The 26760-nt window shown below is 30.3% G+C and overlaps 1 protein-coding gene across 1 annotated transcript in view; it reads right to left on the bottom strand.

Moving 5' to 3' along the window:
• LOC129234459 (probable ATP-dependent RNA helicase DDX10) overlaps positions 1–23997 on the bottom strand; it is a 46594-nt gene extending 22597 nt beyond the window's left edge. Inside the window, exons 1-8 of the mRNA XM_054868461.1 lie at positions 23828–23997; positions 17720–17780; positions 15925–16055; positions 14606–14764; positions 7259–7379; positions 6290–6404; positions 5130–5226; positions 2807–2911 (exon numbers count right to left, since the gene is read on the bottom strand). Of these exons, the coding sequence (XP_054724436.1) occupies positions 2807–2911; positions 5130–5226; positions 6290–6404; positions 7259–7379; positions 14606–14764; positions 15925–16055; positions 17720–17780; positions 23828–23974 (936 nt within the window). The 5' untranslated portion in view covers positions 23975–23997. The remainder of the gene's footprint in view (positions 1–2806; positions 2912–5129; positions 5227–6289; positions 6405–7258; positions 7380–14605; positions 14765–15924; positions 16056–17719; positions 17781–23827) is intronic.
• Between the last annotated feature and the right edge of the window lie 2763 nt (positions 23998–26760).

Raw genomic sequence — 26760 nt, 5'->3', positions numbered from 1 at the left:
TAAATTGTCGCACCTGTCTAGCAATTTTCCTATTGGTCCTGCGAAAATTCACATGGACCAGCAGTTTCACCATCAAGTAATGTGAACAGGTGATGCAAAGGCTGCTCGTATGCAGTTCGCAGATTAACCATGGGACAGGATGTCCAATTTTATTCTCTATGACCGCAATTGCACCGTTTTTTTTCCTGGTATTCGTGGCCGTGCCATCACTGCCAAAAGCTAAAAGATCCTTAAGGCTTAAACAAATTTTCAGTTCAACAATCACATTGCTGTCGCGACATGTTTTCCCGTTCCAGAAGTTGGCGTTACGTAACCCAAATAAAGAGAATTGGATTTTCCAACCATGGATTCCTCGCTTATGGTTCTTCTATGGTATGTCTTCAACCATTTCTTTTTGTCATAGTTTTGTCTTTTCGGCTATTGAAAAATGTACTTTTCAAACCCTTTCACTTCAAGTTTGCTGGTTTTGAAGAGAAGCACGTACTTCGTCTGTGACACCTGTGACACTTCTGTTGCTGACTTCAAATTTTATTCCTATCAAAGACTTTAAAGCGATAATTATTTGACACACTACCAAAATCCTGTAATGTTTCTTAAGCAATTGCTGCAGCACATCGCATATCTGTCAGAAATGCCGTACTGGTAGCACACTCTTGATAGCGTTGGCAGAGAAAGCCTCATTTGTTCCTTTTTTGAAGTGACATCAACACTAAAAAATGTTGATGGCTCTGTTGGCGGGAGTATAGCCGTTGCAAATTTTTCTTCTCCTGGAATTGAAACAAAACTTTGCTGTTCCTCATCAGTGTTATTACAGCATCTCTTTACGTAAGTGAAAATCTGAAAAAAATATTGATCCTGTCATTCAACGAAATGCCTATTTTTGCCACACGGAAAATATTCTCCTAACAGTGATCACTGATGATCGAAGTAGAGAATTGGCTTTGCGAAGATTTTGAAGGCCAGACAAGTGGCTTCTGTTCATGAAGAAATAAGAGAATTCGATAATTCAAGGATTAACTTTAATGCATCAGATTACTCTGATGTTATCAACCAGCAAGAATGTGCAATAACTGCCACCCCTCTCCTATTTTAGCTGGCATATCTGAAGAAAGTCTTCAACAATAGATTGAAAACACCAACGCCAATTTTGCGTTCGTTTAGTTCTCCTATCACACTCAGGTGGTGGAACGCTGTGCTAATATGGTGACAGAAGCTTCTTTGTTTGTGATTAGTCAATCGGCAAGAGATGGCTTCATTAAGAGCAAAAATCAAATCTCGAAGCATCATGTCATCGTTTGAATCAAAAAAATGATTTCAAAGAGGTTTCATGAATGGATGTGATGTACTGACTATTTTCTGTGGCTTTAACTAACTGATACTTTACAAGTCCCTCATTTTGTGAAATATTGATGCTTATGTGTCAGAGCGACTGTGTGGGAGTAAATATACATTCTTTGTAACCAATGCACTTTTCTCTATCTTTTTTTTTAGTTAATGCAACTAAATAATTTTGATAGTTTTCTTCTAATGTAAAATGAGTAATAAATTTATACTTAATACATGTGACTCGGCAGATGGCAAAGGTAGAATGGAACTCGAAATGCAGCCACCTGTTTTTAGTGGATGATGGACTGTTAATGTAATAAAGTTTAACTTCACTCCCATTTAAAACTGCATTCTGTATAGATGTTGTAAAAAGAAAACTTTAAAAGAAGAAATATTGCAATGTGCAAAAAAGCTTAAAAAAAGTCAGTTTTCAGTTAATTTCGCGAAACTCAACGGCTTATGTGAGAACTTAATGGTGTAAAGACTAAATAATTGTGAAGATACATGAAAAGAGTGCTCAAAGGAAGCATTTTAGCCATATTATAACAAAAATTTTAAACACTAGTATTTTCATAAAAAAATTGGAAAATAGACCTTTTTTTTTCTATTTTTGGAGAAATTTAAGCCTTGGTAGGACCCTCAAAGAGTTGTTTAAACTTGATAATATTTTACACGTGTGTTGTACTTACACATGCACAGCTTTTGGCAGGTATTCCAAATTAAGATTCAAAATTTCGTTTTTTTCGATCCACCCTAATGCACATTAAACGTTGCTCTTTAATTTACCCAATTTTATAGTTTAAATGAATGGTTGATTCAACCCTTTTCAAAATTCTTACCAGCTTACATATTATTTTTTCATATGGTAACAGATTTTATACATAGTTTTAATGTAGATGTTTTTCTCTAATATAATCCCCAAATTATGTAAAAATCTATTTTAGAGGATTATTAAACTTCTGACAAAAATTTGAGACTTATACTCAAGTGCACTTTTCCTACCAGAGGATGGAATTCTGCCTTAAAAAAAAATAAAGAAAAAAATAATTTAAAAAAAAATGGGAGATAAAGTTCTGTCCTTAAACTAAAAGATATTTGATACCTCCCCTCTTTTAGAAAAAATAAATAAATAAATAAACATTTTTTTACAAGAAAATATTTTTTGTAAAGAAGATGTCACTTAATATATGATTCAGGGGTTCATTTGGATTGTTAGAATAAAATAAGTTTTTCTTTTAGAAGAAAAAAAAATTAAGTTCTTCAACTAATGCATCTTTCTCATAGTATAATCAATATTTCAACTGCTGGTGCTTTAGCATTAAAGGGCCCTGTGTACCTGTGTAGTTAGATTCTAGGGCCACCACTAAAAATGTTTTGCTGAAATATCCTGCTTTCCGTAATGCATTTACACAATTGGTTAAGTAAACATGTATATTTTACACTGATATTTAATAATGTTTGAAGAGAATTAAGAACTTACTTGTTTACAACTTGCCATGAAAATGAGAATTTTTTGCTTTTTATGACTTTTCAGGAAAGACCAAATGAGATCCACTTTTAAATGAGCTTCACAAACAATATAACTCTAAAAACAAATGCAATAACACATAGATCAATTCAGCATGCATTTTACACTTTTTGTGACACAATATTTTATTACATGAAAATAATTATGATGACTATACAAATTATATTTGTGTTATTAATTGCTGATTTCATCTTTGTAATTTCTGTACCTCAGAGCCAGAGGAACGTAAGTCTTGTTATGATAATTTTACAGCAGAGAGGAGTAATGAAAATGATTTTACGCAATTTACAAAAACATAATTTTAATCAAAAGGAGCCAATAACCTTCATGCGGAGAAGTTCAATTAGAAAAAAAAGAGTGAAAATGAACACTTTCAGCTTTTTATGCGAACAATAGCAGCAAGTACATGGTCAGCACTTCTATATCTTGATTTATGAGATTCTATGCATTTATTACAAAGCATTTCTACACACTAATCAAAAAAAAAAAAAAAAGATAAGAAGCCAATAGTTACAGTGTATACCACTAATTGTCAGTTTTACAACTGTTATCTTCAATGAGTTTTGCACATCTGTGCTGTTGATCATGCCAAGAAACAAGCAAATTTTTTGAACCAAGCATCTAACTGCAGTTTTAGTTTTGGTGTACATGAATAGATAAAAATTTACATAAATACATCAAGAAACAAATAAGAGACAAGAGAAATGAGTACTAGTCATTCCTAGACTATGTCACCTTTGGAAATCCACTATAATATTAAAATCTGTTCGCGTCTGTCTGTCTGTCTGTCTGAAGATCTTTCTTCTCGAGAACCGCTGCGAATCGAGAGTCAAACGAGATACCGATCAATTCGAAATTTTCCAAAGAAAACAATAGGATCAATCTCGTAATTGTGCGACTTTAATTAGCGGAGATATTAATTAAAACGTTAATTAACATAACGTTATTCAGGAATTTTTATTTCTTTCCTGTTGCCATTTTGCATATTGGTGAGCAAGTAAAATTCTAATAATTCTTTTAAAAGAGATTTTTTGGCTACTGTCCAAATCTTAAAACAACGTTTCTATCTAGAATTTTATTTTAAATTAGTTTAAAATTGGTTGCACTATTCGGACATAGCCTTTATTTTATCGTCTGTCTTTTTTTAAATTTTTACATTCAACGTTCTTAACTTTTTTCAGCATAGGAAAGTTGTTTCTTTAGCTATCTTTATTGATTGTAGTGTAAGTTTATCATTCGCCGGCTTCATATTTTGGTACATTTAGGAGATGTGACTAATTATGTTCATTTTGTTGGACCTTTTCCCGTCACATGGGTGAGTTTTCGAATTGTAATAACTCTCTTTTTCCTTCCTGTTTCTATTTTTGAAATACAGTTTGTATCGTTAAAAGAACATGTTAAATTAAGATTGTTTGGATTTCTTTAAGTGAAACAGAGTTGAACAAAAATATTGTTTTAAAGGATTTTAACTAAAGCTTAATTCGAATCTGATGACTTGGTATTAAATTAATGCTGATTGGTATTTATAAAGTCTTGGTGCTTTAGTTTTACGTAAGCAACCAAAAAGTATGTGTCATTTTGTGTAAAAAGCTGATCTTAATTGTACATACAAATGTTTCAGGTATAGTCTATCAGATTTCATTCAGTTTAAAGTGAGCACAGATTATAATTGATAATGCATATATTTTCATCTTTTATGCTAACTGAAAATACTCATAACTTGCATTATTGATAACTATGATTAACTTTAAAGAGATTTTTGCCAAAAATATGCTCTACTGGTGTTTTGCAAACCTTGCATTACGCGTATTTATTTACTCCTTAGCGCTTTAGAAACTGATGTCAGAGTAATACAAAAACATCAGTTGGACATCTCTTTCGTTTTTTAAGTAGCCCGTGCAACGCCGGGCACGCAGCTAGTTATGGAAGAAAATGGATAACTGTGTAGCTGTGAAAATACTGCTAGTGGACTGACAATAATTTTATTATTTTGTACTGAACTGAACACAGCATTTTTTTTTTCTTTTTGGGAGAGATCTTACAAATTATCTAGCATTGTTTACTGAAACAAAGTGTATCTATTTTCAAATTTTTTTTTCACCAACAAAAAAGGAGCTGTTGTAGTTGATTTATTTTATTTTATTTTTTTTTTTTTTTTTACGTTTAAACAAATACCAAAGAACTGCAAGAGAAATACTTGGTCCCTTTTAGAAGGGGCCAGCTTCAGAAAAATTGGCTGTATTACAGAAGCTTTATTACCTGGCACAACACTTACCTGTGTGAGGTTTTCAGGCGTGCTAAACTTAGCATGTTCATGGACAGATACATACACTGGGTTCTTTAGACTCAATCTGGCTAAATCTTTAACTGACCTGAAGAAATAACAAATTTGAGAAATTAACATTCCTTGGTCCTCTTAACAAACATTAGAAGGAAACACAAATTAATAAATTTTAATTGTGTTAATCAATACTTGCATCACAAACGCCTTGGTGTGTAATACAGTGAAATCCTGTTAAAACAAACTCCACATTATTATAAATTATATTCGTCATAAGGTCATTACATATAAAATCAACACATTTTCAGAAATTTCCTTGCCACACCATTTTTGATTTTGATGAAATTTGTTACGTAATAGGTATTAATATTCTGTACTCCCAAACTGTTACATTTTTTCTTGGAAAAATATTATTACTGAGATATAGATTTTTTTTTTTTTGATCCACAAATGAGTAAAGTTTGGCTTTTTTGATCTTTTTTCAAAAAGCTCTAGTTCATTTGTTTAAAATAGTAGGAAAATTGTAAAGCTGAGAGAATGAACTTTTATTTGTGCAGAAAAATAAACTATTTAAGGTAAGCCTAATTAGAAACTTTGTATTCAAAAAGTGCCGTTTTCGTCATTTCTAGCACAAAAAAACGATGAGGGACTTAAAGTAAGAGATTATTTTCCCCCTGTTGTAGATAGTTATGAATATTAGAAGTACAGAAAAAATAGGCCGATTCTAGTAGTTTTTCATGATGAAAAAATTGCTTAAACTTAAGAAAAAATGAAAAATAGATACTTTACTAAAACGGTCTGTGGAATTATGTGATAAAAATTTTAAAATGTTAGGGAAAGAAGTTGTTACATTGCCCTTTGAAAGGAAACAAAAACTGTTTTGTTTTTGGTGAAAAATTATGTTTTGTAAATATATTTAGAATTGGAAGGTCATGGCATTTGAGCTCAATGGGTAAAAAAACACATTTTTTATTTATTTATTAATTGAAATTTTATTAAAACTAGAATTTGCTTGTTGAGGAAACATGGAAGTGCTTCATGCATATGAAATTATAGAATCAAATATTCCTGACTAATGATTTGTTGATGCAATCAGAAGAATCATTCTCGAGATAATGGGGGTGCTTTCCTTATAAGCATGAGGTCATTCTTACTTGGTCTGAGTAGCAGAGAAAAGGAGGGTCTGTCTTTCTTGAGGTAAACTCTCTAAGATGGCATTCATAGTTTTAGCAAAGCCCAGATCGAGAATACGGTCTGCCTCATCCAATACTGAAAAATAATACAAAAGAAAAATGAATTTAAAATCAGGGATTAAGAATCAACAAAGTGTAAAAAAAACTCCCTCTGGAAGATTGTTCCTACCACCGAATCACTTCACATTTCTACCAAATTACCTTGTACAAATTTTACGATTTGATGCTACATACACCAATTCTTTATACTACAAAGTGACAGACAGAATGTAGTGGAAGAGGGTTGCATCTCTCAGATAGTTTCAGTAAATTGTTCTCTAAGGATATAAAACTGGATTTGGATACACTTCTTGAATAAGTATAGACTAAATTTATAAAATAAAGTTTAAATTGTAAAATAATTGAAATTATTCCGCATTTTAATAATGTTCCCTTTCAATAACATTCTTAAAATTATGAAAATCTAATTATGGTTTTGGGATATTTTTTAATTTACTTAAAAGTACGTTAGTTTTATCACTATTTTGATCTTTGTTTTTCTGCCCTTTATTTTGCCCTTTCTCCTTCTATAAGGAGAACAATTAATAAGGAGAAGATTAATTTTTATATGCAGAAAGAAAAAGGATCAATCTTTCCTTTAGTTTGTAGTTTACAATATGATTAGATTACACAATAAGTTATTTTCTGGTTTTTCATGAAAATCTGAACATTCACCAACATATATAAATGGAAATTCAGTTTAATTTTAACTATGTGAAACTTGGTCGCTAGCAAATTGATGAGAAAATATTTGTTGATGGGATAGAAGAAGAAAAGAAGAAAGACCCAGTTTAGGAAATATCAGGAATAGACATCAAAGTTATGTTGATCAACAAATGCTTTTCATTCATTATAATAATATCTAAATTAAATTTAGGAAAACTTCCTTACTCAGCATTTTAAGATTCATTGCATCTAAAAGTGGATTTTCATCCATGTGCTGTAGCAAACGTCCTGGGGTGCAAATCAAAATATTACACTTATCAAGCAATTTCCGTTCTCGAGCCAAGTCCTGGAAAAGAAATTTATCTTAAATTTTAGTGTGAATTAGTTTCAGCTCAAGCTTCTGCTCCATATGTAAGTTTTGAAAAAGCATATTTATTAAAAACTAGCTACAAACAACTAATTCTCTTTAATCTAAAAACCTTTCACCCACTATCTTTTGCAATTTTCTTATGGTTTTTGTGTGCTAATCAGCAAAGAAGCACTTAGTTAGTCAAGAACTTTTAAAATAAATTTTATAATCACAGATAACAGACAAAACTTCAAAATAATTGACAAAAAGTTTTTCAGTTGAATTTTGTTCCTTTTTACTTTCTTCTATATCTAATATATAGAAGAAAGTATTGGATTCGTGCAAATTTTCGAATTTCGAATTTTGACGGATTCGAACGTTTTGAGGTGTGCTGAGTCCATTTCGACTATTTTTGGAAAATGTCTGTCTGTCTGTGTGTATGTGTGTGTGTGTATGTGTGTGTGTATGTGTGTCACGTCTGTGTGTGACCAGTTTTTTGTGGCCGCTCTACAGCAAAAACTGAGCATGAAATCGAACGAAATTTGGTACACATATGTGCCCCTATGTGAACTTGTGCCCATTGGTTTTTGACGCGAATTCATCCAAGGGGGGTGGAGCAATGGGACGTTTTTTGAGTTACGCGTGATTGCTATTCCTCAGGAAGTAACTGGCGGAATCAAACAAAATTTGGTCCATTTGTTGCCAGTAAGAGGAGCAGGTGCTGATTCAATTTTGGTGTCAATAACTGAAACGGGGGTTGAGCTATAGAACGTTTTTTGTTGTCAATTGTGACTGCTGTATCTCAAGAAATAATGAACGGAATGAAAGAAAAATTTATCGGCAAGTAGCCCTTAGTGGGTATAAAAGCTGATTTTATTTTGGTGTCAACAGCTAAAAAGGGGGTAGCGCAATCGTCCGTTCTTTTTTTCCATTGTGAGTGCCCTATCTCAAGAAGTAATGCTACGTTCTGGTTGAAATTTGGAATATATGTGAATCCATATGTAAACAGGCTTTGGTTCAACTTTAGCGCCAATCGCGCCAAGAGGTGCTGATTTATTTTTATTATTATTATTTTTTTAGTGAATAAAAATAGCTTTATTAATGCAACAATAAGAAAGATAAATCGTAATAGATTGTCGTCTGCGTATTTCTCGTGATTTTAATTGTATGGAAATGATCGGAAATATTATCTCAATGATTTAAAATTTTTAACTGTTGCCAACTTATGTTTGTTAACAAAAATTTAAATATTTGTAATTAATTCTAGCAAGGTTTTTAAAATAACTTTCAATTTTCGCTCTTTGCTTTGCTTTTGCAATAATTCAGACATTGGGATAGTCGTCAAGTTTTTGCATGTGTAATTTTGTTTTTGTTGGGAATATTGCTTCCTCGTCAAGCATGGGGAGGGATTAGAAAAAGGAAAAATATAGAAGAAAGTTTCGTAATAGCCACAACATACTAGTTTTTTTTTTTTTTTTGAAACAATTAAATTTGAGATTAAATGCTATAATAAATTAAGAAAAAAAAAGGACATGAAAATGGGTTAAAGTGATGGGTAGCAATGACTTGATGATAATTTTTGATGAAAAGAAATTATTTATTACTAAATAAATTTGACTTTTGGTGGGGCTTATTTTAAATTTTAATATTTGCACTATTTTAAAGAGTTAATTTTGAAAATAATGTTTCACATTTTCCATTTACCATCAGTGAAATAACAGGGTGGCGACAGGAACTGTGAAAAAAAGTTCCCTGACTTTTCCCTGATTAAGTTCACCAAATTTCCCTGATTTACGTTACCAATGATAATGGTTTTCTTTCTTTGCTTTACTTGAAATCCATTGTATGTTTGTATAAAATGCAGTATTTTAAACGTTTTAAGTTATGTAAAGTTGTTGAAGCAAAGATATATTTTAAAAAGATGCTACTTTTTTCAATAAAATGTTTTAAAAAAAACAAGACAATTTTTTTTGGGGGGGGGGGCGGGGGAATGACCTACAAAACAGTATATCAAATTTTTATACAATGGAAAGATTATAGAATATTAAAAAAAAAAAAAACTTTACTTCTAGAAACCACTTAGCATAAGAATTTAAGAAACTATTAAAATTACTTTTAAAAACATGTGTATTTATGATAGTTCAAAATAATTTCAATTACTTTTTAGTTCTAAGTTTTCAAACAGAATAATAATTGTTGCAAGAATAACAAGTAATAGTGGAAGAATAGAAGTAATGTAGTTATTCTTATATAACTAATTGACATATTTATGCAAAACAGATGAAACCGTTTGACAACCATTCATAGGGAGCTTTCTCTAATCAAGAACATAGGTTTTAATGAATGAATACAGCATTTTAACAATAAAAAAATACAGATATTTTCTTAAGTACACAAGTTAACTCTATTTCAAATGATTTCAGTATGTAACGAGAAAAAATCTTAGATTGCTTTTGTAACAAACAACTTTGAAATGCAAGGGGAAAAAAAGGGAAAAAAAAGGCAATTAGTTAATTTTAAAATATATAAAAGAATACAACTTGGTTATAAAATTAAAGAATCACTCAAGTCTGAAGAAAAGAAAATCTTTATAATCTGGGATGACAACAAATAGTATAACGGCAAAAAAACAAAGTTTTTTTAATTGAAAGTTCAATTTTAGCAATTAAATTGAAAATGTGAAGAAGTAATAACTTTTAAGCTTTCTTGAAATCATGATTATAGTATGCTAATTACTTCGAGACAATGGGATAAAGGAAAAGGAGCAAAGGCATAATTGAAGGCTTCCTCTTTGCCTGTATGTTTATTTTACGTAGCATTGAAAGCGTAAAAGGAAATTTCAAGCTAGGTAAAATAAACAACCTAACAGACACAAAGCAATCTTAGGAAGTTCATCCTGTGGTTAATAAGTAAGATTTAATACTTTGATGTTGAGGAAAAAAGATGCACAAATATGCGGCAGTGTATAATCACACCTCATTAATTTTACTTTTTTTTTTTGAACAGATAATTGGCGAAAAATGCGTAGGGAATTAAGAGTATTTAATTTTGTAAAGCAAAAAAAAAAAATCCCTGATATTTCCCTGACTTTTCCCTGATCTCCCTGATTTCCCCGATATGTCGCCACCCTGAATAAGAGTTAAAAAAAAAAAAAAAGAAAAAAAGTCCATCATTTACAAAGTTTTACAATCTGTAGAATAGTTAATCCAAAGCATTGAGGGCTTGTGATGCAGAGAAATTAAACATTTTGCAATTTTCCACTAATCAGGCACAAGATAGAAATGGACAAATATACATGAAAACTCAAATTCACAAACAAGTAAATAAACCAATAAAATAAATAAAAAATGAAGTTAAAAATAAAATAATAAAACAAAACACAAAGAAATTTGAAAAACAAAAACTCAACGCTACTAAATATTCAAGGCATGCATAAATATGTTTTTAAAAATTTCCCTGCAACATATACCTAATAACTAGCAGTACCCAGACAGTGATGCCCGTGCTAAGTATTTAAAGGATGTTCATTGAATACCCCCCCCCTCACCTCCTTCTAATGTGAAACTATAATTTTTCTTCACCTAAAATGTGTACACGTCTTTTCAAAAAACATGTTGAAGTCTCTTTGGAATTTAAAACTATTTGCCAAAACATATACAAAATTTAACATGCTTTAAAACTCGAAATAATCCTTCAACTGTATAGTTCATCACTTGATGCGGCAAGCAACCACACTACCATAACGCTATTGGTATTTTTTCTGAAATTTAAAATGTATCCCTACATAAAAAATCTATATAAATAAAACAAAGAATATATTTATACTAGCTGCGTAGCTGAGCTTTGCACATGCTACCTAAAAAATTAAAGAGACATCCAGTTTTTAAAATATTATTCTAAACGAAACAATTGCTTTAAAAAGAGGTAGTTTTAAGATTTGGATTGCAGGCACAAAACTGCACTCTTAAAACAATTATTAGAATATTATTTTATAACCCATATGTTAAATGGCAACAGGAAAGAAATAAAAATTCCCAACAATGTAATGTTAACTGACATTTTAATTAATATCTCTGCTAATTAAAGTCGTACAATTAAGAGATTGCTTTTATTGTTTTTTCTTTCAAAATTTTCGAAACAATCATTAGTTTGTTCTGTTCTCGACTCGCAACGATTCTCGAGAAGATCAAGCTTCAGACTTACAGACAGACAGATGCAAACACATTTTAATAGTATTGATGTGTATACAAATTTCATATACAAATCCAGTTTATGTCGGATCTCGACCAAATTTTGCAGGAAGGTACTAGGGCACCTGAAAAGGAAGGAACGTGGGGGGGGGGGGGGGTCAACCTCCAAAACAGAACCGAAACGTTCAAATTTTAATTTTAGGGACTGAAAATGACATCTACCCAAAACTATCCAACCCGATTTCATTTTAAATTAGCGTGAAAACGACTCAGAAAGTTGCCACTTTTTTTTTGACTGTGACTAAATAAAATTTTGTTTTTATTTTGAAGTAAAAATATTCCCTTCTGATTATTATTTGGAGATTTATCTTCTTTCTTTTTTTTGTACTGCCAGCAGAAGATAATCTGGAAGGTTGTGTTTAATTTATTCAGGAATTTTTGATATGCCGTTTTCTTTCTTTAAGTATGATTATTTTGGCAAGAAATTTTACAGCACTTTTTTTTTCTCTATGAAGCCTGATTGTTGAACATGCGTCACTTGACAGAACTTTTATTTTCGAGGTAGACCGTGCAAAGCCAGGCAATGCAGCTGGTATATGAGAGTGGTTTGATAAGTCTGTGACTTTTAGATGAAACAATCAAAATAAATACCAAAATGCAGTTAAATTATATTTTCTAGTTACATTTGGCAATACCTGTTAAATTTGCAGACAATATTGTTTTCGTTATGGAGAAAAAAGAATTTCACGTGTTGATAAAGCATAACTTTTTGAGCAGAAAAACAATTTCCAAAACAGAAGAATAGTTGAAAAGGAAGGAGTGCGCTCAGGGATTTTCTCCCGAAAAAAATTTAAAAATTGAAGTTTTAAAGCTGAAGTTTTTAAACAGTATTTGATAACGTTAATGTTCGGGTAACCTCACCCAGAATGTTTTGAAATTGAAACCCTAACATGGAGGCAATCTTTGATGATGAAAAAAGTGTGGGGACAGTGCCCCCCCCCCTTCCCATTTGCCGCCACTGATTAGTCGGACTTCTTCATGATCAGATATTTTATATCTATCTAAGGCATTGGTAACATGAGCTGTAAAAAGCAGTTTCTTAACTTAGTGTTTAAAATAAATACCATAGATGCACAATTTTTAGCTTGAATTTTGATAATTGTTTCAAAGTAAAAACTCCTGCAACAAAATAATTAATACCCATGGTCTTGACGTTGGTTAGGAACAGACATATGAATATTTGGCAAAATATTAACCAAGGTGTATCAAAGAGATGTTTGTTGCCAGACCTAGAATTTGAAAATGTAAAATATAACTAGTTAAACTACGATAAGTCGAATTTCGATGAGCCAAAAACTTAAATAAGCTGAAGTGAATCTTGATTCCTGTCTAACTGAATTGGGAATTTGATATTTTGCTTCGATTAGCCCACTTTCATTGAGTCAAAATATTCGATAAGCCGAATTTCATTTCATGACTATTAGATTTTCCTTGTTAACGTAACTCCATAAGTCGAAGTCGTTTTCCCCTTCATTTAGGATGAAAAAAAATAATGGCTTAGTTTAAAAATTGAGTAGAATTTTGTTACAAAAGAAAAATTAAATTTCAATCAGGCACAGATTTTATGGATTTTGTTGAAATTGATGACAGAATTTAAGTCACTGAGTACTCAACTGGTGAAAATATTTTTTCATGTGTAAGTGAAAATAAAGAAAACATTTCTGGTGTTCAAGAGAAGTAAGAACTTAAGACAGTAATGAAATTACCTTCTGTTCAAAATATTAGATGGCCAGCAGATGTATTATGCATTTTCATGGAATGCCATCCGAATGTTCCCAACTCTGCAGATTTATTTATTTATTTTTTTTTTCATTTAATAAGTGAAAACTTATACTTCAGCATAAAAAATAATTTGTTTTCCAACCTATACAAACTCTTATTCAGTTGCTGATTATGTCAAGTATAGATATATCATCCACTTTATACATTATTCTATCAATTTTTGCTCATATTATAAATTTAATGAGTCTCATTGGCATGATTTCATTTTATTCTATCATTTTGTTTTTGTTTCCTGAATTTTCGATAACTCGAAGTATTTTCACTTTCCCTGAAACTTTGACATATCAAAGTTTCAATGTATTTAAAATCAAGATTATCATGCAAAATTAAATGTTGTCCTTCAAAATTATTTTAAATTGATAGTAAGATGACAGAAGAGTGAGAATTCTTGTTTTAATTTAGTTGTTTATATTGCTATTCAATACATCTATAACTATTATCAGATAAATAGCTACATCTTAAAAAATACTTTAATAATAGGCATATGTAATACAATAAAATAAACTTAAACAACAAACTGCGAAGAAAATTTGAAATGTTTCTGAACTCTGTGTTATTTCCTAGAACACGGCTAAGGTTAAATTATGGGGGTTGTTGAGCACCTCCTTAAAATGGTAATACTATTAGTAAGTCTAAAAAACATAGGGGGTGGCCTGAACTCAGGCTTTAAAAAAAAAGAGCTTTTTGACCCACCCCAGTTTGGAACCAGTCAATTTATCATTTTCCAGTGAAGATCAATAGCCCTCTTAAAACTATCTACTCCCATGTTCGTAAAATGTGCTTTCAATTTATTTACTTAAAATTTTTCTTATGTGTAAATAGGTTTCAAATTACTTCGTTAAATGACCTACTTAACACCATAATCCTAAAAACAGTTATATTTGTTTAAAAAGTGGAGGTTGTAAAGATACTGTATGTGGTTCCTTTCAATTATATGCCAGGATTTTATAGGTTTTTATGCATTTTTAGCAAAAAAAAAAATCTTATCAAAAAAAAAAAAAAATTGATAGATGGCAGAATATTGCATTTATTTTACAAATGATCTTCTTTTTAAGCCCCAAAACTATGCCAACAGCTTTAAGAATAAGACCTTAGCAAGTTGAAAGAAAAAAAAAATTAAAATAGAACCGAAAAAGTATCAGATCTTTCACTGCTGCAACCTGATTTTAAGGGGAAAATAAAAAACCTCACCTTGCCTCCAATGACTAGAGCAACGGAGAATTGATGATTCTGTCCCACCTTGTTGAGTACTTCATAGATCTGGTATGCCAACTCTCTGGTAGGTGTGATCACCAGGGCACCCAGCCCATCCAAGATTGTCCAGCCTGAGGTGTACAAACACTCCAGCAGCTGAAAGAAATTTGAAAAAATATGATTACAATTGTTAAAAGAACATCTGTATTGGTAACATTATGGGTTTGTTGAAAAATAACATCTTATTCACACAAATATAGAGAACCACAGGTGCAGAATATGTTCAATCGGGAGATATGGGATCAAAGAAAATTTCATCCCATCGGGGGGAAATCTTGTGGATTTGATCTTAACAATCAATTCTCTGTGATTAAAAACTTTTCTTGCCAATAAAACGATATGCTTGCACACTTGCCAACTTTTAAGGATTACACGCAAAATTTATGCATTTTGGCTGTTTTTTACGATTTTGTCCTGATTTTTCCCATTTTGAAATCTGTTGGCATACGTTCATGTAAAAGACCCCTGCTTTTGTTTAATATAATTCTATCAATTAGATATCACTAATTTTATATTTACCAATATTTTTCAATGTTTAATACATTTTATATTATAGTAGTGGGCTTGTATGATTGTCGTTTTGCCACACCTACTCAAAATTTTTTAATCCAGTTGCCCCGAAGTTCAAGCCACTCATAGCAGATAATATAAATTTTTATCAATGTTCATTTTAATTTCCTGATGATTTTAGAAATTAATGTTGGTTAAGGATGCTTAGTAATAGCAATTGAATAAATAAATCAGAAAACTCTAACAAATTCAAAAATCAAACAATAAAAAATGAACAATAAAAAAATTTCTTTCATTACTTGCTTGAAATTTTTGGCAGTCATGACAGTTATTTTAATTATTTAACATTGTATAGCCTAATTAATAATATAATTCCAAAATTTTGGCTGATAGCATTTATGTTTTATTTATTTATTTATTTTTTTGCATGTGCCTTTTGAATGCATCACCATTCTACATACTTTAAACAGCTATTTGTTGGCTAATAATTTATATTATGACTTCGATGCAAACTATAATTACAAAACAACATATATTTGCGAAATTTCCTTTTTAAATACCAAGGCCTAGATAAGTTTTTAAAGAAGCAATATGAATGTTCCAAAAGGGGCCAGTAAAAGTGAAAATTTTAAAGAGAGGAATAAACCCCACAAACATTAGAGAATTTGGTAAACAAAAAATTATCTGAGTAAAAATTTTGGATAACAAAACTCTTAGTCACAGACAGAAAAGAATATTATAATTACGGGTATCACGAAAGCAAGTGTTTTGCCTGAGCCGGTCTTAGCAGCACCAAGTACGTCATGCCCCTTTAGTCCAAGAACTATGGATTCTTTCTGAATTTCAGTAGGTAATTCATATCCACACACCTTTAAACCTGTGGAACAAAAAGTGAAAAAATTAAAAAATATTCAAATTGATAAATGTACAAAATTTGCAGTTACTTGCAAAGAGGCATCAAAACGATGGTATGAAGAAAGAATAAACTGTTTCATTCAATAATTTCATTCAATCCATAACAGTGGACAATGACAAATACTTGAAGTTTTACATACAATCAATATATAAATTAGAGACGTACCGAGTACTCGATAACTACTCGGTACTCAGCCAATTTGCCAAGTACTCGGCACTCGGCCGTATTCTGATCAGATACTCCGCCAATACCGAGTAGTTGCAAAAAATTGAATATTGTCCAAGGCAGATACTAAAATTTATAAAAAAAGAGCAAGCATTATATTCTGCAATCATTTACAATTAAAATTTATAAGTCAAATTTAAATTTTGAGAATAATGAAGTTTGTAATGCTTCAATGGAATAAATCTTTATTTTAATGTCCCCAAAGTTAATAAAACTTATTTATTAAAAATTATGCAAAAAAGGTAAGTATAGAAAATATGGAATTTTTATATTAAAAATGGATTTTTGCTACAAACAAAAATTAGTAATAAAAAATATAAAAATACCTTTGCTTAAAAAAATAAAAGGAAATAAAACAACGTTAAAAGCACAGTGCAGGAACACTGCAGACACATGTTTTGGCGTTACAGGGAATTCCTTTTTCAATGTACAAAATGGGAGCTCGTAGATTTAAAGGCATCTGACAAAAGTCGGGTTTTTTTGTCGAATGTCTTTACATTCTTTAGCTCACATGTTATGCACTAAAAAAGACGTTCCTTGAAATGGGGGGGGGGGGGGAGAACACGTGTCTGCAGTGTTCCTGCACATTTGTTCTATTAAAATTATTTATGTTTGGCGGACTAAAACTATGATTGTTATAAATTTGTTTTAATTCCAACTTGATTAATCATACCTTTTATTTATTTATTTTTAATTTTTAAAATAATTTTTTTGTAAAATTTTTGACACAAAATTGTTTATACAATGCTTAATTGAATTTCAGCAGGAATTTAGTTTTAAAAAATATTATATGGACAAGGAGGTCTATACTACTATTCTAATAAGTTCAAAATTCATCACATGTGTGTCGGTGGTTCTTCTTAAAACATAATCGGAACTTGGTAACTCGGCCGAGTAGTGAAAGGTCAAGTACTCGGTACTCGGCCAAGGTGCTACTCGGTATGTCTCTAATATAAATACTTGGCCTTTTTCCTGGGGGCATTTTGAGGCTTTGCTCCACCTCGAAAAATTCCTAGATCCAGCACTGCTTCTCACAGCCTCATACGTGTGGTGTGCGTGTTACTGTGAAATACAGAAACTGGAGAATGGTAATACACACTGAATGAAATCCATTAACGGGAAAATGTTCGACATTTACCTGGTTTTGGTAGCTCACAGCGTAACATTTATATTACTTTACAGGTTCAAAAGTAATAATATAATAATATAATGCATATTTTTTTAACACTCTAATATTAAAATTTCAAACATGAAAGAACTGAAAGATATAAATCTAGAACATCTATTAACATAAAATGCATTGATGCAAATTTTGAAAGCTGTTAATCAGAAAAAAATTAAAATGCAGATATTGAAGCACTAAAATACCGGAAAACTTATCTCCTAAGTCGATAATATACCTTTTTTGGTTCTAAAACTTAAAGGAAAGTCGTCAAACTTCTCTATCTTCTCAGAATTTAGCTATAAAATCAGAAAGTAAAAATACATGAATTAATTATATAGAATAGGATACATTTAAATAAATTTTCAATTGCTTGTCAACAGAAAAAAGCTTTAATTTATGAAGAAACAGAGCAAATAGTTGCTATGTTGGCACCATTAACATTAATTCCCATGAGTTTGAAAATATTTTCCTCTTCAAATTAATTTACCATAAAAATCATTAACTTACTATCAAATGCAGCAATCTTTCTGTGTCCCCCATGGTTCACCGATATATATCGCAATATATATCATGATTGAAAATATCATATTTAGATTTTTTTTTCTACTACAGTATTTTCAATGTAAAAATTATATTAATCATAGTAATATTGCTCATATTTTATTAAAAATAACCAAACAGTTATGAAGGGGAATATGGGGCAAAGTGAAATAGTGAAATATTTACTTTGCTTTTAGTTCAACCTATCTGGTAATATTTTACCTATTATGAAGTAACACATGTAGTCTATTCCAGACAATAAAAAATTACCTCTGGAAATTATAGAATATGATAATACAAGCAATTTTTACAAATCAATACACATTCAGGGTTCGTACTCAATTTCAGAAATAAAATGAAGGAGTTTTGGAAGACTTTTGAAGGAGTAAAATGAGATTTTGAAGGAATACTAATGGGCTGTCCTTAAATGATGTTGCACTTTTTTTTCAACATGTTTGACCCCCTTTCCATTTGTCACGAAGTGTCACACTTTATCTTACTACTCCTCCTAAGTCGAAAATTATTTTTGGCATTATTAAATGATAAAATTCTTATAATTAACAGTTAAAATATCAATTTAGATCTTTCAATATTTTGTGTAGTATTTATTTAGTTAATATTAAGCTTATTTGCATTTTAAATATTTTGTACAATTAGACAAGTACATGCGAAGCAAAGTGGATGGGGCAAAGTGAAATAGTTAATTTCGTTTAATTGTTCAGTCATTTAAAATAAATCACTTACGTATTTCTTATTAATTACTTTATTAACATGCCTTGATTTAGCAATTCACTTATTTATTCATTCATTCACTTATTTTTTTATGCATTCACACTCTTACTCACTTATTTGTTCCTCATACATTAATTAGTTAATTTACTTAATTATTCATTAATTTTTTTAGTGTAATTTTATTTTTTAATTAACCTTTTATTTAATGATTCATTTAATCAAAAATACCTTTAATAATTGAATAGAAAAAATTTAACTATAAAAATATTTTATTTTTCTCTTTGCCCCATAAAAACAAAAAGTGAAAATTTTCCATTTTTTTTTTTTTTTTTTAAGGCAAAGAAAAATTTACTACCAAAAATAAAAAATACTATTCAGGGGTCTGGCCAGAGAATATTTGGGTCTGTTGACGGACCCTTCACAAAAATCCGATCAACCAAAACGGACCTTTCACAAAATCCTGAACAAACAAAACAGACCTTTCACAAAATCCCAATCAACCAAAACGGACCCTTCACAAAATTCTGATAAACAAGAACGGATCTTTCACAAATTGTTTATTGAAAGAGCAAATCTGAAAGAAAATAACGCATAGCATATTAAACCGCATAGCATATTAAACCAATAATTTTTGAAACCTTTTTTGAAGTCAAATTAGAGGGATCAGCTATACAAAATCTGCTAATTTTACAAAGAAAAAAAAAATGGACACTCTTGTGATGCTCCTGCAAACAATAAATTGCTACTGTCAAATAAATATACTGCTTGTTTGTTTCTTGGAAAGAAATTAACAGCTGAAAAAAGTTTGGTTTTAAATAATTTTGTTTGTTTTATCAAAGCTAATTAGCAGCAGTGTTGTTGTAAACTTTTCTGAAAGGATGTTGGTAAGCACTTTTCTCCCCGCTGATGGTTTAATAAACAATAATAATATATATCAGCAAAATGAACTTAGAACTGCAAAGGGATAGTAAGGGTGGGGAAAAAATATGATTGCTTCAGATAGGGTTACCAACTTCAAAACTATCCCCATTTAGTGTCTGGGGTTAAACCTTTATAATGACTTGATTAGAAAATATTCTCATTTTACCAGCTTGCCAATATTTGTGTTTTTATGGTACTGCGCGATATTTAACTGTTGATTTGGGAGAAAATTATATGGGTTTGATTTTTCGATGCTAACAAGAATGATTAACTTTAAATAAACTGTTTTACTTGCCGTTTTTTTTCTTTAGATGTCTACATTTTGAAAAATACAATCTTTTAAACATCCGATATAAGAATTATATTTTGTTCTTTTTCTCAAGCTAATTTCGGTTTATTAATATGCAAATAAATGAAAAGTCTATTTTTGTTAGAACACGCATTTCAAATTTTTAAAGCAAAATTCCATTTTTTTTATGAGTCAAAAATTAAAATTCTGAATCGATGGTTTAATTTTATTTTTGCTTCAACTGTGTCCACAGATATTAATGATATGTTTATCATAGGACTCTAAAATGCAATTTAAAAATAATTTTATCTAAATTTTTTCTTTTACAAGCCGTTTTTATACCTTTGATGCCTTCACTTTGAGAATTACCATCTCTTTGCATCCTTTACGGGAACACGATTTTTTGAAATTTCGATGTTTAATACGCTTTGTTAAGAAGTAAACAAATAAAATCTCTTTTTATTTTTGTTAAAATCACGGAATTCATAAGTTGTAAACAAAATTCTGTGTTTAAGAGTGTCTTGGGTCAAAAAGTTAAATGCAGAACCCTCGTCTGAATTTTATTTATTTATTTACTTATTTATTTTGCTACAATTATTGTAAATGCTGTACAGAAATATTTCTAGTATAATCCAACATAATGTAGAATGGCAGATAGATATTGCTACTTGAGGGAGCGATGACCCCCCCCCTCCCCCGCCAAATACTAGAAAAACATCCCAGAATGATATTCTCAACATAGAAGAGGAAAATACTCTACTTTAAGTTTAAATGATGCAGTTTGTTCCTGCTCTAAATTCTAAAATTTCGATTAAACAAATGTTTTTTTTTTTTTTTTGCGAAATTATTTGATTTTTTACAAAATTAATTCACTTTTCACAAAATTATTTTATTTTTCACAAAAAACGGACCCTGTGAAAAATCCTGGACAGACCCCTGCTATTTCAATGAAACTTTTATTATAAAACACAATGTTTTTCTTCCTGTGCTGTAATTTTCAAGCCAAATTTCTAATTTAATCATTTTGAAAAAGCTCTGTCCTCTTTTTTTTTTTTTTTTTTTAAATCTTTTATGCATAAAATTATTAGAAATTTAATTCATATTAAAAGTGCTTTTTTAAATATTAAAGGTTGGTCTGAAAAAAAGAAAATGTCTTATGACTTATTGTGCACCGACTAATGCATATTTTCTATTTTTGAATCATATAACTGTGTAAAAGTAACTAACAGAGGACAAATGAGTAAAACAGCTAATGCTAAATTAACTCTATTAAAGTTGACACAAATAGAAAATGATATATTACATATTTTTCATATCTATGAAAGAAACCTTGATTTTAAGTCTATGTATTACAATAATAATTAAAAAGGGATTTGAGGATGTGTTTAGTGTTTACTATTTTGAAGATAATAGTTTGTGCTAATTGAAAGTATTGGATAGATATCAAAATATCCTATATATATCAAAATATCGGATATTTTCGAACCCTGGTGTTGTCATGTGACTGTTTATGTTGTGAGAGTAAATGAAAGTAAGATAACTCAGAACACAACACAAGAGGTTGTGAGAACACAACATAACTAAGGTGACAGTGTAAACCGTGATTTTGGATTCTCACATCAAAAACCTCTTTGTCAAAAACGTCAAATACAAATTTTATTTATAAAATTACTTATAGCAGTTATTAAATTGAAATAACATTAAAGCTCAAATTGTCTGCAGAACCATTGTACTTTTTTCAGTTTTTTTTGTTCCTATTGAACAACCATGAACTGCTTATTTTACTCATTTGACTAAAATTGTTGTTGACTTCGATTTTCAGCTGAATGACAACAAGAATAAGTTAAACTGTTGTTTTAAAAAATACTTGGACAAATTTTCGTCATCATGGTAACAAATCGTTTTCGTTTATTCCAGGCTTAATAGCAGTTCAAGCAAATTTTACTTTTTAATAAAAAAGGAAAGAGTTAGAAGGTATAAAATTAGGCTTTTTCAGAAAAAAACTTCAATACAGCAGGGTTTAAGCTGAGCTAAAATGTTCTTTAGCAAAAAAGCTAAAACTGGGGGGGGGGGGGGGGGAGGGTCTTTAGCGAAATGCTAAAACGTTGAAGGTTAATGACAGGGTTCGCTGATATATATCATGATATATATCACTATGGTATTTTCAAAAAAAAGTATGTTAATCATAGTAATATTGTTCAGTTATTATTAAAAATAACCAAAAAGTTATTTACTGTATTTTTATAATGTATAATAAATCACTAATATAACAAAGTAATGTAATATTCCTTTTTTACTTGTGTTTTATATGGATAAAATTATTAGTAATTTAACAATCTTAATTCATATTAAAAGTGCTTAATTAAATTTTAAACATTGCTCAGAAAAAAAAGAAAATGTCTTGTGACTGTCACCGACTAATGCATATTATTTATTTCTGAGTAGCTAACAGAAGAACAATGAGTAAAACAGCTAAGGCTAAATTAACATCATTAAAATTGATAGAAATGTAAACTGAAATATTAGATATGAATAATGAAAGAAACATTAATTTTAAATCTACATATTGTAATTATAAAATAAGAAAATAAAGTGGTTTGAGGATGCATTTACCATTTTGAAGACTTTAGTTTGTGCTAATTGAAAATATCGGATAGATATCAAAATATCCAAAATATATCAAAATATCGGATATTTTCGAAAAAGTCATAATATTTTCGAACCCTGGTTAATGAATATGTAATTGTCACTGCTTCAATGTGTTTCATCTTTTTAGTTGAAAGCAAAATTCAAAATTCAGCCACCACATTTTTAAAGAAATAAAAACACAGTATTTTTTTTTTAATAAAAAAATTTAGAAGTATTGTACTTATCACTAGGACAAAGTATTGTTGAACTTAACAGTAGTTTAAACAAGTTAGCTAAGATTTATAGTACAGTTAGGTTAAATATCACCATCCCCATGCTCTCAGATCATTGTTTTTATTCCCCCCCCCCCCCCCCTCTTTTTTCAGCGAAAAAACCTTGCTTCATTTTCGTAATTTTGATAATATTTCTGCATTTTGAAAAATACACGACCCTGGCGGAAACCCTGCAACATAGCTGAATTTAAAAAGTAAAAACTTCATCTTGATACAAAATTTGCAGATTACTAATTCCCCGTCATTAAAGATTGATAAGAAAAAAAATTACACAACGTTATGTACTGTAAATAATTTTTATGATAGGCATACTGGTGAATATTGGCCCTAAAATCTTTAGCTTTATTACTGCATCTTAATCAACATTTTTTTTAAAAATGTATATGCTTCACAAACCTATCCTAGACAATCAACAGTCATAATATGAGGGGTGCAAATTTCTTTAGGCAATTTCCCTTCTATTCCAGTTGAAGAAATAAGAGCTCCAATGAGTCGAGCAATCCAGGTCCTATCCCAATTCGTGGTTGCGAAAAACATAATTTGAATTTAAGACGTCAAAAATCAAATGAATGCTGGATGTTTTCTTTTTTTTTTTTTTTTTCATTTTACTGATTAACTGGAAATGAGTGCGCTGCAAGAAAAAAAAATGTTCCATCAGTTTAAAAGTTTTTTTTAAACCTGTGGGATGATATTGTAAACGCAAATTTAAGTGCACTGAACAGCTTTAAATAACAGATCACTAAAATCAAAGCAATTCAGAAGATTAAAGAGATTTTTATTGCAAAACAAGATCACACCAACAATAAGCTAATAAGAATTTTCAGGTATTATTTCTCATTACAATAATTGTGAAAATAAAAACTAAAGTTAGAAGACATAAGTTATCCCAGAAAAATTGTGTACACACGTGGTTATACCATGGTAAAAAATTTCGTCTCACCTCTTCATATTTTGCCTTTAATTCTGCGACTTCCTTTTGAAAGCATTCTATTTTACTCTTCTTTTCCTTGTAAATTTTGATAGATTTGTTTTTGCTCAAAAACTTTTTGTCATATTTTCTCCGCCTCGGAATTTGTGTCGAACCCATCTTCAATTTTTTACGAAAATAAACATAAACAACATGGCGGACATTAATTACAGCTAAATCCTGGCGATTTTTACAGGGAAATTTACGGCAACCTTGACGTTTGGCGACGCAATGGTTTGGCGAACAAACGGTAGATACACGAGGGGGCCTGAGGATTTAGGTGATTGTGAGGTACGTTTTAATGATTAATTTGAATTTATATTTCACAAAAACACAAATTAACTCTTGAAATTAGTAATGTTGCAAGTTTTATTTGTTATTTCAACGAATATTTATTCAAAAACTGCCTAATGACTTGCAAAATGGTTTCGCTCGATCTTAAATGTCATAAATGTGATTTGATGTCAATAACATGTTACAATGTATTTAATATTGAGCTATTGAGATGAAATGATTAATTTATGTATTTCTCTTTCTTCAAAGTGATCTCGTAATGGTTTGGTGCTCGTGAACATGAGAACAAAGAGGATTTTGCTTTGATTCATAAAGGAAACAAACAATGGTACAATTTTATTCATATTTTAATTAAAGCATAAGTAAACTTAGATAACGGCTTGTAATTCAGTGTAGATTTCATATTAAATCAACTAATTTCTAAAGAAATGCATCTTAATAGTATCTTACAAAACGGTTTCGCTCAATGATGAACGTCGTTATTATGGATATGAAGTAATAAGGATTTGATTTCAATAATTTCTTGCTATGAACTTAATACTTTGCTCGTTAGACGAAATGTGATTTCTCTGTTAACTAATAACTATTTCTGCAATAGTTATTATATTTAGCTTCCTATATAGTGTATCTGTTTCATTTGAGTAAAATTGCAAAGTTACAGACAGGAGCAAAATATGGTATTTTCTAGAAGAAAAATAATTTATGCATTTTTCTTTTTCAAAATGCAGGTACCTATTGACCAAATTATGTTTTTAAACAGGAGTATATTCATCTGATGCAGATTCTTACCTTTTTGAATTATAAAACAGTTATCAAACAATCATTTTTTTCCTTCTAGCTTCTGCTATTTAATAGAATTCTGTGTAACGGAAATCTCAAATTAAATAATTCACTCATCATCCTTTAAAAGATCTGTCAATCATGCTTTTATTGCTGAATTGCTTCATGACTTTCAGAAAAATAACATGCAGATTTGATTTTCTTGCCAGTTCCAGATATTGTCACATGCTTAAGGATAAATACTGAAGTATTTAAATCAAAGTATCATGTGGGGTGCAGTAGCTGTGAGCAGCAACAAACGCTCCAGGTTAAAGTGCTTATATGTTGAGGATTGTTACTGCTTGATATTTGTTTTTATTCTTGAGATTTTTTCTCCATTCGCAGAAAGATATCCAATCTATTTTAATTTATTACAGTTCTACTTTTTGAAACTATTCTATATTGTTTATCTGTGTAATTATTCCTAGGCTGTTATGAAACTTGATCCTCAACTTGAATTGGTTTTGTATCATACTATAATTTGAGAATTTTCCTGTAATAAGCAGGTCGTGCATTCAATTCTTGAATAATACTTTTTATGAATTTGTCTTACTTCTATTCTTGATGTAATATTATGAAGCAATCATAGTTGAAGTATTTTTTTTTATAATAGATGGTCACACCTTAGTGTAATATACAACAAAAAAAGAATTAAAGAGAATAAGCTATTGATAACAGCTAGTTTACTATTGTACCTGTTGAAGAATATTTTAATTAATAACATGTTGAGAAGCAAAATATACTAATTATTTTCTGAATAGGATGGATACCTATTTAGAACTATTGTATGCCATTCCAATAGCATTGTTATAGTGTTACATTCAAATTTTAAATTATGTTTTTCCTCCCCAGAGTCTAAAAACTGTTTCTGATGTCCAGTTGCAGAGGCTGAAAATTCCTGACTGAATGGCACATAGTAGAGGGAATTGGTTTCATTTGCTGCCGTTTCCTCTGCTTATGCTTTTCGGTTTTTTCTGAGCTTGAAGAGTAATTACTGAATCAACGGAAGTGTGGGTATGTTTGATCTTTAAAATTGTTACTTTCTTATGAATGCTATTCTCTGTTGTTAATCTGTGTAATTGGAAACTTGGGTTACTCCCAGACTGTTATGAAACTTGATTCTCAACTTGAATTGGTTTTGTGCCATACTATATTTAGAGAATTTTCTTATAATACACAGGCAATGCATTTAATTCTTGAATAATCTTTCGTATGAATGTGTCTTGCTTCTATTCTTGATATAATCTCTATTATGAAGCAATCATAGCTAAGTAAATTTTTTATATAATACATGGTTACACCTTGGTGTAATAGATGACAAAAAAAGTAATAGCAAATAAGCTATTGATAACAGCTATTTTACTATTGTACCTATTGACAAAATATTTTAATTACAAACATGTTGAGAAATAAAATATATTATTTTTCTGAACAGGATGAAAAACAGTATTGTGTCCATTAGCATTGTATAATATTGTTGCTTTTAAATTAAATTGTTTTTTCTTCCCAGAGTCCAAGAACTATTTCAGGTGTCCAGTTGCAGAGGCTGGAAATTCCCGACTGAATGGCACATTGTAGAGGGAATTGGCTTGATTTGCTGCCATTAACTCTGCTTGTGCTTTTCGGTTTTTTCCGAGTCTGAAGAGTAGCTACTGAATCAACTGAAGAATGGGATTCTCTCTCTCTCTCAACATTCCAGGGTCCCCATACTTACTACAACATGGAGATTAACCAGTTGGATGAGGCCTTGAAGACAGTTTTGGTTTTTTGATTCAGACCAGGAGCCAAGCAAC

This window comes from Uloborus diversus, chromosome 1 (genome assembly GCF_026930045.1).
Source record: "Uloborus diversus isolate 005 chromosome 1, Udiv.v.3.1, whole genome shotgun sequence".
NCBI classification, from domain to species: domain Eukaryota; kingdom Metazoa; phylum Arthropoda; class Arachnida; order Araneae; family Uloboridae; genus Uloborus; species Uloborus diversus.
The sequence above is the reverse complement of the archived record's forward strand: the minus strand, read 5'-3'. Positions and strand labels throughout refer to the sequence as shown.